The 18,329-nt window shown below is 37.7% G+C and overlaps 1 protein-coding gene across 2 annotated transcripts in view; it reads right to left on the bottom strand.

The window, feature by feature from the left end:
• LARP4B (La ribonucleoprotein 4B) overlaps positions 1-18,329 on the bottom strand; it is a 58,088-nt gene that overhangs the window by 26,459 nt on the left and 13,300 nt on the right. For both annotated transcript variants that reach the window (XM_042801904.1, XM_042801905.1), the window contains exon 2: positions 12,648-12,782. In XM_042801904.1, the coding sequence (XP_042657838.1) occupies positions 12,648-12,728 (81 nt within the window). In that variant the 5' untranslated portion in view covers positions 12,729-12,782. The remainder of the gene's footprint in view (positions 1-12,647; positions 12,783-18,329) is intronic.

Here is an 18,329-nt window from a genome sequence, read left to right as displayed (position 1 = left end):
GCTAACTTTGCAGCAAAACGCATCAAATTATTCCATACCCCAAATATCTTTGGTTTGTTTTAATGTGATGATTATACTGGCAAAGAGTATTGCTCATGATAACACATACTAAAAAAGCTTATTAAAAAAAAAAGTGACCCTAGGAACATTTCGGAGTTTAAGACAGGCACTTCAATACTCCACAAAGTTTATTCATTCTGAAACACATGCACTCAGACAGGGATTATCACAGGACACAGAAAACACATCCAGAAAGTAAAAAGATCTAAATAATCTCATTATAAGCATATCTACTGCAGGATAGAGAAAAGACTTATCAAAAGTGGAAGTGTTCAACATAACTACTTGAACCGTAACAATTCAAAGATGACAGCAAGTTCCATTAGTTTCCATTTTTAATACAAGTTCCCCCAGGAGACAGCCAGCCTGGCCTCTGGTACAACCCACTGCCGGCACTGCAACTGCTGGGCAGGGTCGGAGCAGCTGCTGTAGCAGAGAACAGCCCCAGCGCCGGCTCCGCTCATCGGGGAAGGAAGACGAGCGGCAGCTCCCGCCGGCATGCTTTGTTTCCTCCTTAGCCCAGCTAGCCCAGATCCAGTCTAGCTCATGCCCCTCGCTCCTCCTGCAGCCACTCCTTTCCACAGCACTTCACAAAAGTGTCTCCGCAAGTGAGCAAAAGGTTTCCCAATCGCTACCATGCAAGAACTTTAAGATTTCAGGAAATTCACAAACATTTCTTCCTAGATGAAGGTAAAGAGCACTATTAAGTCTGTAGAAAGTTTCCCTTCCACATACTGAAGTGTTCATCTCAAGTTCATCGAGAATTCAGAATCTGCAATCAAGATACTTTTCCCAACATGTACACTTTCACATAAAGTAGACAGAACTGAAAAGAAAAAAATATATAAATGTTCAGCAACATTTTGAACTACTACATTCTGGATATCATTTGGTTTTGCAAAGGAAAGAGTGGTCAGCTTGAGGACAAAATAACATATGATATATTATCTAACAAAACCACAGTTTGACTTCGCTTATTCCAATTCCTAGCTCAGCTTTAAGCTTTAACATCAAATCACTTCCACAGAATACTTACAAATTCATCTTTATCTTGCCATCCCCAAGTACCAACGTTTTCTGGTGCTAGCAGCTGATACGGGTATTTTCCCACCACATATGAAGCACCAGTTAAATCTTCAGGTTCATTCTGGAAGTCTTCACTAACTATACAGAGTCTGTCATTCTTCACAGTATTGTTAGAAATCGTATTATTCCATAAAAAACTCATCAGATATCCACCATTACCAGCAGTAACGGTGTCAGAAAATAGCTGATTTGTCCAATCAGCATTGCCAGTCTGAAGACTGATGAAATGTGACCATATTTCAACTTGGGGATTTTGTCTGTCCAGTTCATAGGAGTGCTCTCGGTCACTCAATACGTCTTCTGTCAGATCTAATACACACCGCTCACTGATTCGCTGAAACGCTGCGGCACCGGCAGAGGCACTGTGTATTTCATAGGAAGGAGTAGCAGCATATTTGTCTACCTGCTTTGGGTCAACAAAAACTCCAAGCTCGCTCTTTGAGAAAATCTTGTGATCTGACTGCATCTGTTCCCAACTTGTGGTCAAGTCATTCATTTGAGCATTTAATATGTAATCGGTGTTTTTTAGATCAGTTGTCTTGGCTTCTAACTGCTTTAAATTCCCCGTGGTAAAAGCCTGTAGATTTCCAGTTGACATACTAAAGTCAGTGAGGTTCTCCTCTGAGTGGACACTGACACACTGTTTTACTTCATCATCCTGAAGATTATATTCATTTACATCACACATACTTTTTTCATGAGTTTCTGATCCTACTTCAGTAAAAGGCCCAACAGAAACTTGGGTGTTCCTGACCTTTGGCTCTGGACTGGCACAGTGACAAAACTCAGGCTCTTCCACCACTTTATCATGCACATGTGAATATGAATTGTGACACACTGAAGGCAAACAATTATGGGCTTTATGGAAGATATTATTGGTATCTTCCAGATTTTTAGTGTCATCTATCAATTTTATACTCTTGTACATACAATTGTCCAAAGCTACAGGTACAGTGGACTTAGAGTAAGTATTCGGATCACAAGCCAAGCCTTTACTGCAATCGAAGATGTTTTCATCACTACCAACAACGTTAGCATTCAAATTCTGTTTTATATTTTCTGCCTTGTCATCAATTGTCTTGTTTAGGTGAACTTCAAATTTTTTCTGTCTTACAGATTCTACTACATCCCCAGCTAATTTGCCTGAGTCAGTCTCCCCATTCCGTTGATTTTCCACTGCATGGAAGGAACATACATCCTGTTGCTCATCCTGTCTATAGTTCATGTCCATTTTATTCATATCCTTATATTCCACAGATACAGAGGAGATACTACTTTTGTTATCTGAATTTGAATATTTGCATACTTTACCTTTATTCCCTGGTGACACTTGTGAAATCTGAGATTCCAGGCTGTTTTCCTTTAGGAACATTTCACCTGTGCTTGTGTTATGTTGTTCATGAGATGTCAAAGTGCCATCACTTACCCATGAACAAGTTCTGCCCAAGCTACCAGCTTCCTCAAGCATGTCGCCTTTTTGCACGATGTTACTCACACAGACATCATCTTCCATGGCACTCTGGTTTGCAACTTCAGTTGATGCTTTGTTTTCAGGGCAATCCTTAATCTGAGTTTGAAAATCATAACTTTCTTCCAAGTTTTCATGCATTTCACTCATATTCAAAGCTTCACAGCTATGCAAGACTGTACCTGTGCATTTCTCTGTATCTTTCAAGAATTCTTCCAGAACACTGTAATGTTCACTAGAGTCAGGTGCAAATTTTTGGCTCTCACCATATGTTCTTTGACATGTTCTCTTTTCCACATTTGAGTTTACTTCATTTTCTGGCTTTAAGAAGTAGCCCTCTTCAGCAAGTTTTTCTACATGTTGACTCACCAAAAAAGAATCATTGTCCACCTCATGTAACTCTAATGATAATTTAAAGTCGCCCCTCACATTCTCTGGCAGCTGTTTAGTATTTATTTCCCTTACAACACTTGAAGGATGCCTACTTAAACCAAATGGTACGATATCAGAATCATGACTTCCCTCAATTTTTCCTGAATTACACACTCTAGTGCTTAACAATACACTGGAAATACAATCATTGTGTTTCATCTTTTCTGAACTAGGGCTGTATTGGTCCTCTTCAGCAGCATTCGCAAATTTCACAGAATCACAAGCTCTACAGAGTGATTCATTCCAACTGACAGCATTACCTATGGTATATACCTCCTCTTGTGGATTCTCAGGAACCACTTCATCATATACTTTCACTCTTAAGCCACCTGTTACTGTATTGTCAGTATTTAACCTATGCACCTGACACCTGTTAGCCAGTAAGGTATCATAAGAAGATCCAATGTCTATGCTACAATATTCCTTTGTTTCCTTTTTCTGCATGTTTGCCCTATCCTCTTTTTTATACTCAAACAGTTCTTTCTGTGGATTAAACTCATCTTCCACTTGCACCAATTGCTGCACTGGAAATTCCTCCCCAGTGTCTAGAGGTCGTGCCATGCTGCACATTCCTTCATCAGTAACAGCTGAGTTATCTATGTCTGCTGCAGTCTCTTCATGCACAGTAGCTGGCACCTCTTCAACCCCTTTCAGATCTTCAGCATCTACAACACAAATACTGTAAAACTCCCTATCTTTTGTATTTTGTCTGCCATCTACATCAAGATAGGAAAATGTCGGAGACTTCTCTCTATATGAACTTGAAGCTTTTTGTAGGCTGTCACTCTTGCTGTCTTCAACATTTACTGTTGTTTCATTCTGCCTTGAATGGTCACATGTAACTGCATAATCCCCCAGAATACCTCTATTTAAGGAAATTTCATCCTGTAAACCTTTGTATAGGATGTCTGGTACACGTGAAGTAGAAATACGACCAAACAAGCAGTGCTCTTCTGCAGCTACATTTTCATTATTAATATTTTCTATATTGTTTATGTGCTGATCATTACTACTAGATTTTGTAGGTGCTCTTTCTTTATTAACTCTATCTTTCTTTTCTTCATTTTTCTGCAGATTTCCGTACGTACCAGAGACCTTCAGGAGGTGACTAAAGGAATTAAAGAAACTAAAAGGTCTGTCATACGGTCTCCTAGGGCTCTCAGGGGGAGTATTCTCCATGCTTCTGTATGATGGATATTTTGCTTTTCTATCCCAGAACCCAGATTTAGAATTTGACACTGCGCAATCATTGCTACGAACGCGTTCAATGCCGACTATCACAGCTGCCCCATTAACCGTCCTTCCCACTGTATACAGATCCTGGCTTTCCACAGTTCCTAAAACTGAAGATAAAGTTTTACTTATCCTTGACTCTGGTGCTTCCTCTTCCACAGATTTTTGTAACAAGCCGGTTTTCTCCTCATTCGTGCTGTTACTCAATTCTTTACTGAAGCAGCAGCCCATGTTTCATAAGTAGTGTCACAGGAGTCTTCTCATTGCAAATCACCTTCCTCTATACACTAAACTAACTTTCTACTGCTACTGAGGAGACAAGCCAACACCCAGCTGACAAAAATAGCACACTTGAAAACCATGCAGGGGTTCATGTGTCATTGCCACTCAAAGTCCAAATCCAGTTGCTGAGCAACGTTTTAGTATTTCATCATATGCACTGTAATATTCAAGCCAAATAATTCTCCTAATGAGATTATAGTCTGTTTACAAGTAATACCAAGTCTTATGAACTTCCATTGTTTAATTTCCTGAAGAGTTTCCTTCATCCAAATCATTAAAATATTTAAATGACATCTTTCACAATGTCCATGTGTGCCAAAAACCTGCCTGCCTTCATATTTAATACAACTCCCGCTTTCTATACATATAAACGCATTCTGGATTCACACGTTACAATCTGATTTGAAGACTAAACTAGTGGAAACTATTAGATCAAACACATTTCAGACCATTTTCTCCTTCTCCTCCCTTCCCCCAGAGCTGAACGTACAGCAAGATTACTTCTTTAGGAAAAACAGGCTAAAGATAGATAAGACCTCATGTATTCCACTGAATAGTCATTGCACATTACCAAAAGCTAATTCTGTGCCAAGCCTTTTTTTTTTTTTTTTAAATTCACTATCTGCATGAAAAGAAGAATACATAACCCCTCAGTGACTTACAGCATTGGAAGGGGCCTCAAGATCATCTAGTCATCTCATGGTACTGTGGCAGAATTAATTATACTTAACCTCCAAACAAACTGTGTATTCTTTTAGAAAAAAACAAGGACTTATTTAAAAGTTAGTTTGACTAAACACTAGTTCTTCCAGAAGTCTGTCCCCAGTATAAGTTTTCTTGGTTGTACATAGACTTCCTTCTGGCCTTATGACAGCTAGAGCATGCTTATACACATGTATTTACATATTGGAAGACTTTTACTACTCAATCTCTTTACTTGCTAAAAAAGTGGTTCGGTTTGTTCAAAAATAAAAACCTAATAAAAAAGCTGAAAATAATCAGCAATCTTTTCTGCTCTAAACAAAGTTTTTCTTATTTGCCTCTACATAACCTTACATTACTCAGACCTCCACTGCTATTATTTCAAATTTGGATCCCATTCTTCAGAGAGCTTGCAGACCGTACCACTACAGCATCACACTACTCCATTACTTAAAAGATACAGAAAACACAGAAGATGAGGCATACCCTTAAACTCTACTTCAAATGTTCTTTCAGCTGTACATTGAACTGAGTGCTGTTTTCCAATTGGTTGTGTGCCTTACGGCAATTTTAATTCTAGTACATGAACTACAGTTTTAAGTTCGCCTTGCAACTTGGCTTCACTATTCATATAGCAGCGTATTGGGGTACTAAGGCTAATTAAAGCAGTTACCTTTCAACTAACCAATAAGAGGCATTTTAATTTCTACTGTAAACTATTCTTGCAGAGTAAAGGCTGCTTAATGCAGAGCTCCATGCGCTAATATTCCACTATCATTACTTTTTTTTTTTCTCATGACTGTCATTGTGACTTATTTTACAGCTGCTTTCATGGCAAGTCACTTGGCCTGCATAAGGCTTCAGACATGATTCAGTCTTATCTATGTCATCTATATGGTCCCTGTCACTGCTTCACTGCAAGATTTCTACTTTGTTTCGAAAATGCCAAGGAAAAAAAAAATTCATCTTTACCAGAGAAGCCCACAGTCACCTTTTCCTTTCAATCTCCTTCACTCACTTCTGACAGAAAATCTACTATCAACATAGAAATAAATTAAGCATCAGTGCCTCTTTTACTCATTCAGATCTAGCTGGTAAACTAAGTTCACATCTGTTTAGAACCAACAGAGAAGCAAGCATCTTTGTGTTTTCTGTTGTCATCTGGAAATTGAGAAAAAAATTATGCTGCAGTGAAAATTAAAATCAGGTAGTAAAGAATATAAAGAAAAAAAAGCTCCTGTTATCCCAAACTGCTCACAGTTTTATGATAATAACCTGCAAGTACAAGGTAGTATTGAGCAAGTGCAGAAGGACTCTAGAAATTCAGATGTTTCATTTTAGTCTGCACTGCAGTCACTATGAAGTACTCCTGCAGTAATAGTAGTAGAGTACACATTTACCAGCATAGAACAGACTAGCGGTGAATCTCCCTTCCTTATACAGCATGAAATGCTTCTATTCTCTTCTCCAAAGCTTTTGCAAGGTATTTGAATATTTGAGTCATTTCTTATCCTACTTCTCTTTATAAATACTATGTAACACAAAAAAGTGCAAAGATGTTAATATAGCTGCCAAAGTAGATGCTTCTCCCCAGGCAAGTATTCTGCTCATAGAACAAATGAATCACAAAAAAATCAACGTGCTTTAGATTCTTAAATACAGGTTTAAATACATATTTAAATGCCATATAAATTTAAATGCCATAGGCAGACTCAGATCTGTATACATGAAAGAACCATATTGGCTAACTTTCAGGGGAAACCTCCTATCCACCACTAACCCCCCGACCATAAAAAAGATTGCTGAATTGGCTAGGGAATGCATCCCCTCCTCAGCAAGCCTGCTTTGAAATTGCAATGTAAAAGAGGAAGACTACCCTGCCCCCCAGAGCATATCCAATACGTGAAGCCTCAAAGTGCCTGCAGATACATTGTTCTTAAGGACAGGAAGTCTGATGCATCATTGCTGCCATCTGCTGCATTTTTTTTAATTCTCCCGTGGGACAAAGTTATTCAACATGCTTGGATCCAGACTAAAAACTATGCCAAGTCACTCCTCTCTTTAGCATTCCCTGGAACCAAGTACAGGGAAAGGGGGAGGGAGTTACATATAATAGTTTTTTTCTGAAGAAATGCCACAAGCAAACAATTCAATTGTCAGCATAAACTCACAGTAATATTTGCAAAGTTTGTAACTACTCTGAAATCTCCCTTGTCAGGTAAACAAATGGCAAGATTTTTCCCTTTGTGATTTAACTATTACTAACTACGTGCTTCCTAGAGAGGAACTAAGTGCCTTTAAGAGATGGACCTGGGCAAATTCCACTTCTCCAGTCCCTCAACAAGCACTTCTGCTATCAACTAATGGGGAGAAAATGGGTGAAGCAATTCAGGCAAGCAGAAACTTCTTCCAGTTTTCCCATACCCTTCTCATGTGAAAAAGGCACATTTTGTACTTGTTCCTTTGGTTTTATCTAAGAGTTCCAGGGATAATTTCTATTTTTAAGCACCTACAGTGCACGTTCATTAAGTCACATTTCTCAATACTGTTTATGGTAGGATCACCATTAAAAAACCCAGCAACATAAATTTAAGCAGAAAATGCCACTCTGTTCTTACACTACATCACCTGAGGTTGGTTGTTTAACTTCCAAGACTCAGGAAGTCTTAAAAACCTTCTGGCTAAGGTAAACATCACCACCTGACTTGAAAAGCACTTTAACAGAATTTGTGCTCTGCCACTTCACAGTCCAGCTCAGCTGGCAGGTGTGGCTTTTGTTTATTTTGGATTTTTTCCTTTATACATATATATTTTAGCTCTGGTATAGTTCTCATCTACTCAAAGCCTAAACAGGTTTTCCCTCTCCATGAAACAAAACTGCTCTGAAGCAGCACTTTCATAACCTGAACAATTATATTTTTTAATAAGTGTTTTAGTCCCATGTCCTGCACACACCTACACATAAGGCAAGAAGTCAAACGTGCTTATTAACAAGAGTATACCTACCCATCTACTTTCATTTCTACATCTACCTACTCCTTGTCAAGGAGTAGGGATTTATCCCATATAGTCTTACAGACCTGAAGTCTAGCTTTACAGTTACAGCAGCACAAGTTAAAACAGTCCTTACAACCTCCTGATACTTAACCTCATTTATCTTTTCACTATAATAATGTCACGCAACCATAACTACTCCTGAAGAATCTCCTGCACTCCCAGGCCATAGCTGATGCCATACCAAACGCCAGTGGTGGGAAAATAGAAGAGCAGCATCACAACACACATCACATCACTGCTGCAGATTTTTGGAAACAGCCGGTCAGAAAGCTTAGCTTTCTCTCCAATACATCAAGGTTAAATGGACTGTTAAGAGTTTAAAAACACATTTTACACATTAAAGCAATTAAACATTAGCATTAGAAGCCATCTACAGGTACAGAACTACTGAGCATCTTTCTAATGGTCTAAATCTATAATAATGTGACAGAAAGAGCAAACACTTAGCAGTATTGATCCTTCACAATGACAATACCATATAAGTTCAGTTTAAGGTCTAGCCTTCCCATCTCTCTTTTAAAGCTATTCATGACCTCTTGAATTATTAAATATCACCTACATGTTATACAAACTGCTGCTCAACTCTTAATTTGCACATAATGTATGTAATACTGTGTATCGGCAAATGATCTGAGGATTACATGCTATACTGAATTTTCACTAAAATGATACACATGATCCTATACTAAACTAGCAAATCAGATTTCTTCAGTCCCTTTTTATTCTATGAGGCTTATTCCTGAATATGTTGCAAATGTATTTTTGAACAACATAACCTAGCAGCTCTGAGCCCAAGACATCCTTCCATACTACCTCCTATGAAAAACATTTTAGGAAGTACCACCGAGTCCCATCTTAAGTTTTCTGACTTGCTCACTATTTTTCTTGTGCTTAGAACCACCAATATGATTGAACTTGTATTTACAGTACCTATAAGCATTGACAAAAACTAGCACACCACTCCAGTTTGAATTCACATTAACAGAAGCCCATGACAGCACCTTATAATTTTTCAACTTGGGAGAGAATGGATGACACTCATATCGCAATCAGACAGCAAGTTTAAACAGCACCATGGTAATATCCTCCACTGGAACATACCAACATTTGCAGAACCTGTTGCTACTTAATGACAAGATTCCCTTCTGAAGTTAATGTCAAATTTCCAGATCAGGTCTTTGATTCAGCCAATCAAGGGAAAAAAATTCTTTGGTCCTTGGAAAGTGCTCTGGGAGGGCACATATTCAAATGTGGGCATGGCAGTTGAATAGTTTAGGATCAATGAGCAAGGAAGAAAACTGTGCCTTTAGCACTAAAGGTTAGTTAAGTCCTGTCTAGCAGAGACAACAACCTCCACTATGGGATTTGGGTCTTGGCCTCCTCTCTCAGAGAGTAACCAAAAATTTCTAGTGGCAAAGCATTACTGATCGAAAAGGAAACAGAGAAGTGAGTCAAAAGGGAGTGAAACATTTCTTAAAAACTAACTTCCTTGAATCCAGTCTGACGAGGGCTTTCTCAGAAAGTGTAATTCCCAATCCGTATAGAAAAAAAAAAATCCTATGACAGATGTCACCTTAAGTGACAAAGCCTACCTCTAGGTTAAAAGAAGCCGGAAATACCAGCATACTTAACTCCCAAATTTATCAAAGCTAAGAATGTGTTAGTATCCTCTAAATTATCTACATGCAAATTCTAATTGTAAGCTACTACTAACAAGAAAGTTATGAGGATCTTCAAGTTGCCAACTTCCTTCAATCGACTTGTGTGCAAACCTACTGAAATTCTGCTGGTTAATACTACTAAAAATCAGCCAAATTCAAGAGTAACTGTTATTGGAAGTGAACCATACTAGGCTTGTGAACGATCTATATATTAGGCATTAAATAACATGTAGTTTTATAGCTGCTTCAAGGCAGAATAAATTACTTTGCCTTGCTCACCACAACTGTTAGTAAACAAGTGACCTCTGTATCATTAACATAAGCAACCCTGGAAGGTTATTTTTGAAGGGTTCCATCATATCAAAGTTTTCACTTTAATTCAGTCACTACTGACTATCTGTTCAACATTACCAAAAGTATAATGTGTGTTAAGTTTTGTTCCTGCCAAAGAAAACAGACTGATTGGTCACAATTAGGAAAATTTATTTACTGTTAATATTTAAAGATGTAACAAAAAATACTTTATATAATAACTTCAGAATTAACACTAGAATACAGGGAGTTATTTTTCCAGGATCTACAGAGGTGTATCAAAATTCCTAGTACAAATTCTACAGCTTTCCTCCTGAACTGCCACAAAAGCACTTGGACTAGGTATCACCAGATTCTAGTGTAACGGCATAGCCCAAATAGCTAGAGAATGTAATTCAGTGAATTTCTTTAAAGTTTATAAAAAAGACTCCTGAAAATCTCACTAGATAGCATAGTAGTATGGCCCCATATCAAATACACACTGAAGTAGGGATCATCACAGACATGAATCTAGCACACTGATTTCAAAATAATTGAAACACACCAGAAACAGCAGGTGACTTTCAGTTAATGTGAATCACGTACTGGCTAAATGCAATTGAGTCAGGACATTACAAGTTCTTCTCCTTGCTATCACATTTTTGGGAAGACGGAAATGTCTCAATGATTTTAGTTTGCTAACTTCTTGTACTCCATTAAGTTTTTTTCAAACTATAGCCTTGTTCCCAAAACTTTCATGTGAAGTTCTGAAGCACTGGTAAAATATACTCATGTTAGTGTGCCATTATGGAAGAGACCATCCTGAAAACATTTAACAGCATACATTGGCAATGATTCTCATACAACAAATGAGCTCCAATGCTGTGCATATAAGATTATGATACTCATATAACCTAAAGTTTAATAAGCTACAGGTCTTTTTGTAATAAAATACTCAAAGAAAAAGCTTTAATCTCAAAAGAATTAGTTATTTTAAATGCACCATTATAGAACTATGGATACATTCCAAGATATCCAAATTGACATTAGTCTCCTCTACTAAGGAAAAGAGTAGACAGATTTTCTGAAACGGAAAGAAATTGTTGCTCTCTCCAAATAAACATGAAAGAACAGAAATTAAGATTTAGATCCAAGTTTACAGATAGCTGTATAAAAATTCTAGTATGCCAAATTAAAAGAACTAGCACCAATGTGAAGACTAATCAAATTAATACTAATGTACCTACTGACAGTGCACTGACAGTTTCAAGCTTTTGAAGCAAATCTACAAGAGCCTCTTACTCAAGCTTATACACTGGTTTCTTGGAATTAATGTTCCGAGTACAGGAAAATAAAATTAAAAAAAAAAAAAAAAACTCAACTTTTAAAAGTATGGCACAAAAGTGGGTTCAACTTTTTCCTCTATTGTCAAATAGGCAGAATTCGTGTCTGAGAAAGTTAAAACAGAACAGGAGAGAACCCAGAATAAAAAAAAAAAAAGGGGTGGGGGAGGGGAAAACCAAAACACCCCACCAGCTGGCTTAGCAAAGAAAAGCACAAGTTTAAAACATTCTTCAAAATGCTCCTTAGTGCTTGCTACAAAGTTAAGTTGAAGCATCAAGGATCTGCTGCTTAGTACAGCACAGGCCAAATGCCCAGCAGAACATACACTGAAAGCAAAGCATTCAAGCTATCCCAAGGGGGAACGTTCTTCCACATACACAGTTAACAATCAAAGATGAAAATATAATGTTATGAGTAGAGCTTACACGCAAATCAAGCATTCAATCCTCCCGAAGACATATGTAACATTTACTGCAACATATATTCACAGTACTGTCTGCTATATCATCTGCCAAAAGCATCCCATTAAGCAACTTACTGGATCCTGCACAGTAGCACAGAAGCAGCAGCATGTGCCATTTGGCAGAACTGACTGAGCAAAATTCCTGTTATAGAATGCAATTTCCTATTTGTACGGGTTTGTACTTTTTTCCAATTACAGATACATGCCAAGTGCATTTCCTGCATTTTTGTCACATGTTAATGTGTAAACTACGACCTAACTCAAGATTGGTAATACAATTCCTGCATAGCCAAAAAATCCCTGTCCCTTTAATGAGTGCAAAATGTTATAACTTGCAGTTTATTTAAATTCCAAGTAGGGCTGAAGAAAAGTTAAGTTGAGGATCCTACTCAGTATGGAGAATTAGCCACCTTCAACAGATCTGTTCTAGCATTTTATTTTGCAATGTTATCAGCCAATTGTCTTCTAAAACATTCTGAGATACAATTTTGATTAAGAAATCATTAAAAAACACCCAACCATTTCATGCAACACTTATACCAGAGGAATATGTAATTACAGTACTTACTAGATGAGAACCGTCTTTAACTTCTTGTACTTGCTGCACCTGCGGTTCAGCCACAACTTTAGTGTCCTGATCAGAAGTCATGAGCTGTCTGCTTTTTGGCTGCTCAGAGAGAACTTTGCTGGTCACCTTTGTAAGCTGCGGAAACAGGAAGACAAAAGATTCTGTAGATGGTGTTAAAACTCTTGAGAACACCCAGCCATTCCAGACACGCCATGCTGATTCAGACCAGAGGACCAAAGAACTTCCACATAACACGATCAGGATTACACGTTCAGAGAAAATGTTATGGCAGAAGCTGAGGATAAATCGATCTTGCAGATACGCTCAGCTCCCAGGCGCTGGCTGCCTCGGGAGTGCAGATGAACTCTTGCCACAGCACCAGGCAGGGAAATTCCACTGGGAAAGTTTTACTTGATTCTCACCTTAATTATTCAGATCAGTTTTCAAACCATGACATCTTCGTATCACCTGGTAGACTTAACTTATTAGGAAACGTTTAATCACAAACCAACCTCTGTCTTCTACAACTGCTCTGACAGTCACTGAATCTCTGCAAATTTTAAGACTTATATTACAACAGTTCTACCTGATTAGTAATGCTCAACAAATTGTTCTGCTCCATCATCCTAAAATATTACTTTATTTCATTAGACAAGTAGAAAACTGAGCAGAGTTGAAAGTCTGACAGTGACTTTGCTTTGAAATTTGAGGTTTTTAATACTATTATTTAAAAAAACACCTGGTCTTTAAAAAATAGCAAAACCTCATTTAAAGCATGAAGTCTCAGAAAGTAAATACGGGATGTAAAATCAGTGTAATTTTTTTTTTTTTTCTGAAAGGACCATGCTTTTTTGATAACATGGTAATAAGCTTTTTGAGTTATTTATTCACCAAAAAATTCCAGTATTCCACCTATAACAGTGTGTGAGAGAAATTTATTGCCTACAAATTGGTGACAATGAACCTCAGGGTAAGATTCTCTATGATCTCCTTAAAAAAAAGTGAAGATTTGCAGCACATGGAAGGTGACTTCATCCCTAGCAGCATAAGATCTTTTTACAATATCTTGACTTAAAGACTGAACTTAAAAAGTGTTTCCTTCAGACTATGCCACTATGGTCTTCCATGGAATGTCCTCTACACTGTATTTTGAAATGGACAAAAGCAAAAGCCTTTCATACAATTGATTGAATACGTTCCAAAATTGACAAGTAAAATTATAACACTCACCTATGAACTGATTCAAGTGTCTGTATTATGGGATTATGCAGAAGATAAGACATTTTGCGCACACAGTTGAAGAAACAAATATACTGACACCCTCAACAGGACAAAATATTCAGCTTAAATCAACAGTTGCTTATCACTTCATGCTACTGATGTAAAGCCAGCATGAAAAACATGTTTTAGAAAAACACACGCACTGTATCACTGTTATATTCCCGGAAGTTTTTTCCCCCAACACTCTGCCTCTCATCTTGAAATAGAAATTATTTAAGGGAGAAATGACAGACAAAAAACACACAGGAAAAAAGAAATTAAAAAAAAATTATACTGCCCCTCATGTACAGTGTTGCACACACGTAGATATACACAAAGTCTATATGGTAGAAAGTCTGGAATTCATTCATGATGCCTGTATTTTCTAAAGTAACCAGAAACCATCCTCGAGATGAAAGCAGTTTTTCAAAACCAAGTACTAAATAGCTATACTCTGTGTTGCTCAAACCCACTCATGGGAAGCTGTATGCACAGTAACACTGTGGAAGGTGCCTAAGCTTCTTGGAGAATGCTTCTGTTCTGTTAATATTCTTTAAAGAAATTGATTTTAGCCTTTTAGAATTCTGGATTAATATTTTTCTTAAAAGAGCACAGTTCATGTTCACTGTATATAATCTCCACTGCTGTTAACCTTAAGCATGCACATTAGTCCAGATTTACAAGCTAAAGTCTACTTTCCAGAAAGACAAATACGTTTCAATCAGCAATGATGCTATCTACTCAGCATTATGATCCCCATATCAATACCAATGTACTACTTTGCATCCTTCTGTGTCGCGTGCTTATCCCACACATTGCCATTCTCTTCCAGGATTAGCCTGTCCCCAGGCATGCTGCAATATCTTCCATCCTCTGGTATATAGCGGTAGCACCAGTACTTTACAAATCTATGGATTGTGGAAGGAAAACAGCTAAGATCATGCGAGTCTACCAAACAGAAGTTCTAGTACACATATGTCCTTTAAAACATTTGCTGACTGGCCATCAAGCACAAAATATTCAGCTAAATCATTAATTTCAGCTGAGGGCAGACAAGTTATTAGCTTGATAGATAACACCTGACTAATATGCACATTGCAGTTTCAAATTTCTTGGGCAAGCCACCAGTTATCGGAGCAGCACATCATTCTACTGCTTTTCAGAAGTTCTTCAGATGAGATCACACAAAATGCTTATCACAGGCTAGGTCTAGATTGAAGCTCCAGGTAACTTTGCTTGTATTACTCAGACTAATAATCATATTCTTATTAGTTACACGACTTTGTTGTGATATGCACCACACTAAGTCCACTCACCTTGTGAACAAATTTTTAATAACTACAATGCCAAACTCACATATTTGTTTTTTTATCATTAAGGATCAAAATGGCTCTCAAAACAAGTGAGATACTACTATAATCTGTTTAAAGATTCAACCTGTCTTCTAAACCCTGTGCTTTTAACAATGATCAGCTATTGCTTTTCTGCAAATGGGTAAGCCTCATGGAAAGACCCCAAATGCAGGAGTTTCCTTTGCAATTTTCTTCACTTAGTATGTCATACTGCTACAAGTCCCCAGGATGTCAAGTGCTCTTGTGCAAAATCCCATCTGTTGTGATATACTTCAAAACAACTTGATGTGCAGGGCTGTTCTGGAAGGTTACTGCCATCAACTTTTCTACCATGGAGTTGCCACCTACTAGTCTTCGAAAGCGTGAAACTTGTATGACTGCAGGCCTCCATGACTATCATGTCAGAGAAAACAGTGTTTGTGGAAAAAGCAGTGTTACTTCAGGGAGAGAAACAATAAAAAAAAAAAATAAATCACAAAACATTAGAGGCTCTTCAAAGGACATGTTGTAGCATGTTTTTAATTAGTATTGATACATATCTTCATACACAAGCTTGTTTACAGGAACCACAATCGATATCTGGTAGTACTAGAAACTACAGAGAAGGACTGATAGCTTGGAAGACAGTCTATCCTCTTCTGATGCTAGTCAAATTAGCAAGTGAAATGTGGCATTTTAACACAGCAATAAAATTATCATCCCACTGAAGAGTTCACTTGCCCACCACTTTAAAAGATACACTGAATTGATGATTGGTAAACCGTATCTTTGCATAAGTACATGCTGCTCCAATAAGACGATGACATTTAAGTGAAAGGTACAAGTCAGCAGACCCATTTGGGATAGGGCTAGCAATACTAATGATAGAGATTGAGCTGTCACAGGCACACTGCATTTTTTTTCATCCAAATTATTAAAACAACAAAACACAAGAAAAAATCTTCATAAGCACGCAATCTCTTAAGTAAGCTTTTAAAATAATATTTCTACTCTATAGCAAGCAGATTCACCAAAAAAATCCATGTTGTTCACATATGTCTAGTCACATGGTCTACAGAATAGCCTACATTTATGAGTTGATTTACAAGTACACAATTATAATAATTTTGTAATATTAAATATGATTCCAATTCTGTAAACATATATCAGAAATCTTTGTATTTCCTTCTGGGTTGCCATTTGTTCATCACAGAGTAATTAGTCAAGTTCAGTGACTTCAGATATATTAAGTCAAGAGCAAAGTTACTCGAGACATACAAATACTTATTTCCAGAACTACCTAATCCAAGACAAATTGCATGGATTTTACTGAAGTTTATCAAAAGCAGTTTGAACTTGGTTTGTAAGAAGGCAAGATACTCCCCAAAGTTAAAAACACAAGTAAAATCATATTTCTTTAGAAACTGCACAACATTCAACCATGAAGACCTTACTGTCCTCAAAACGGTAACACACTGCTCAGTCTGCTAAATTAGTAACTGCCACAGAAAGGGGAAGATGATGGGGCAGTAACTCTTTACTTGTACAGATCTGTTCCTGAGGGCACCTGGTCAGCAGTGGTTAACGTGAAGAGTTACAAGAATATTCTCAGGAAGGACTGAGACCACCTGGCTGAGTGACACAGGGAGCACATATTTCAGTCAACTGGTTTCCCTCTGCAACATCCACAATGACCTTCACAAATAAAGAGTTGTGGGTTTTGTTGTTTTGGATTAATACTTGTCTTAAAAGAGCATGAGACTTCTAAAGAACAACGTGGTTCTTCACTGACAAATGCACCTCGTTACAAGAATTCCATCATTTCAGAACGTACCAGATACAAACCAGCAATGGTCCACAGGATGACTACACAGATAAGTGCACACAACCACATGATGACACTTGTCTGGGTGCCAAGCCAAGCAGAGCTAGGACTGCTCTCATCCAACAGCCACACACGTGTGTGCTACTGTGGTGCCAACATCAGGCTAACCTTTACACTGCATTTTAGTCCAGGTTTAGGTATCTCATAGTACTGGCAGAGTTAATGTTCAACTTTCTGAAGATATTTATAAACACACTGTATCCACGTACACCACAACCTTGCAAACAGCTTGGAAGAGACTTCTACTCAATTGTTTTATAGCCAAAGCCACTACTTCCTCCATCAACCACTCCACACCAACCTCCCTCAAATGTAGTCCATGATCCTTATGCTTTCATTAGTAGTCATCTCTAATTTTTCTAATTCATATTCCAAGCGTGCTTTTATGCAGTCTGTTTTGCTGTCTGGAGTTACAAGAGTATGAGTAGCAGCATGCATTCTCTCAATCAAACTAGTCAGATCTGTTATTTAAAAACATGCAAAACCCCAAACAATGCTCTAGGGCTGAGATCTTGCCTGCCAACTTTCAGCCCAGAGTAATCAGCCCTTAAAAAGAGATTTACAAATGCAAGTGCTGACAACTAACTTTCACATTGCAAACAGCAACAGCATAAAACAAAAAAGCTCACTAGAATAGAAGATCTTTTCATTGCTCTTCCAGTAAGCACAAATAAAAATAGATTTGAGTTTGGCTTTGTGCAGAACTCTTCCTAGCAAACATTTTAGAAACTTTAAACACAGATTAAGATAACCTTTTCACAAGGCTAATACAAAAATACACTTCCAGTAACATGAGAAAGCCTAAAATGTTTTCAAAACAGAGGTGCGCTGCTTAACTTAAGCCTCATAACAAACTTCCAGTTGCAGGCCAGAAACCCTCCTTCTACTGTCAGAGATAACATACTTTCTCACCATCTTTCATGCCCTTACATATCTGTGAGGATCAGACACCACAGCAGAAGTAATCAGAGCTACCACAGACCTCAGCTAGAAAAAGAGTTTTAGCACCTGCTGAATACATCACATAGTTGCTATGAGAAATAACAGATGCCTCTTCCAAAAGTATGCTATTAATTTAACACATTAACTCCTGTTTAAACAAAGCTTACCTTTATTTATTAGTTTTACAAGTGTTTTGAATAGCTGAGGCATATGTAATATGTCAAGAGTTAATCATGTTCTCAGCCCAGGTAAAGCTGCTGATTC

The sequence above is a fragment of the Tyto alba genome, unplaced genomic scaffold, assembly GCF_018691265.1.
Source record: "Tyto alba isolate M040663 unplaced genomic scaffold, T.alba_DEE_v4.0 Super-Scaffold_38, whole genome shotgun sequence".
In the NCBI taxonomy this organism is placed as follows: domain Eukaryota; kingdom Metazoa; phylum Chordata; class Aves; order Strigiformes; family Tytonidae; genus Tyto; species Tyto alba.
The sequence above is the reverse complement of the archived record's forward strand: the minus strand, read 5'-3'. Positions and strand labels throughout refer to the sequence as shown.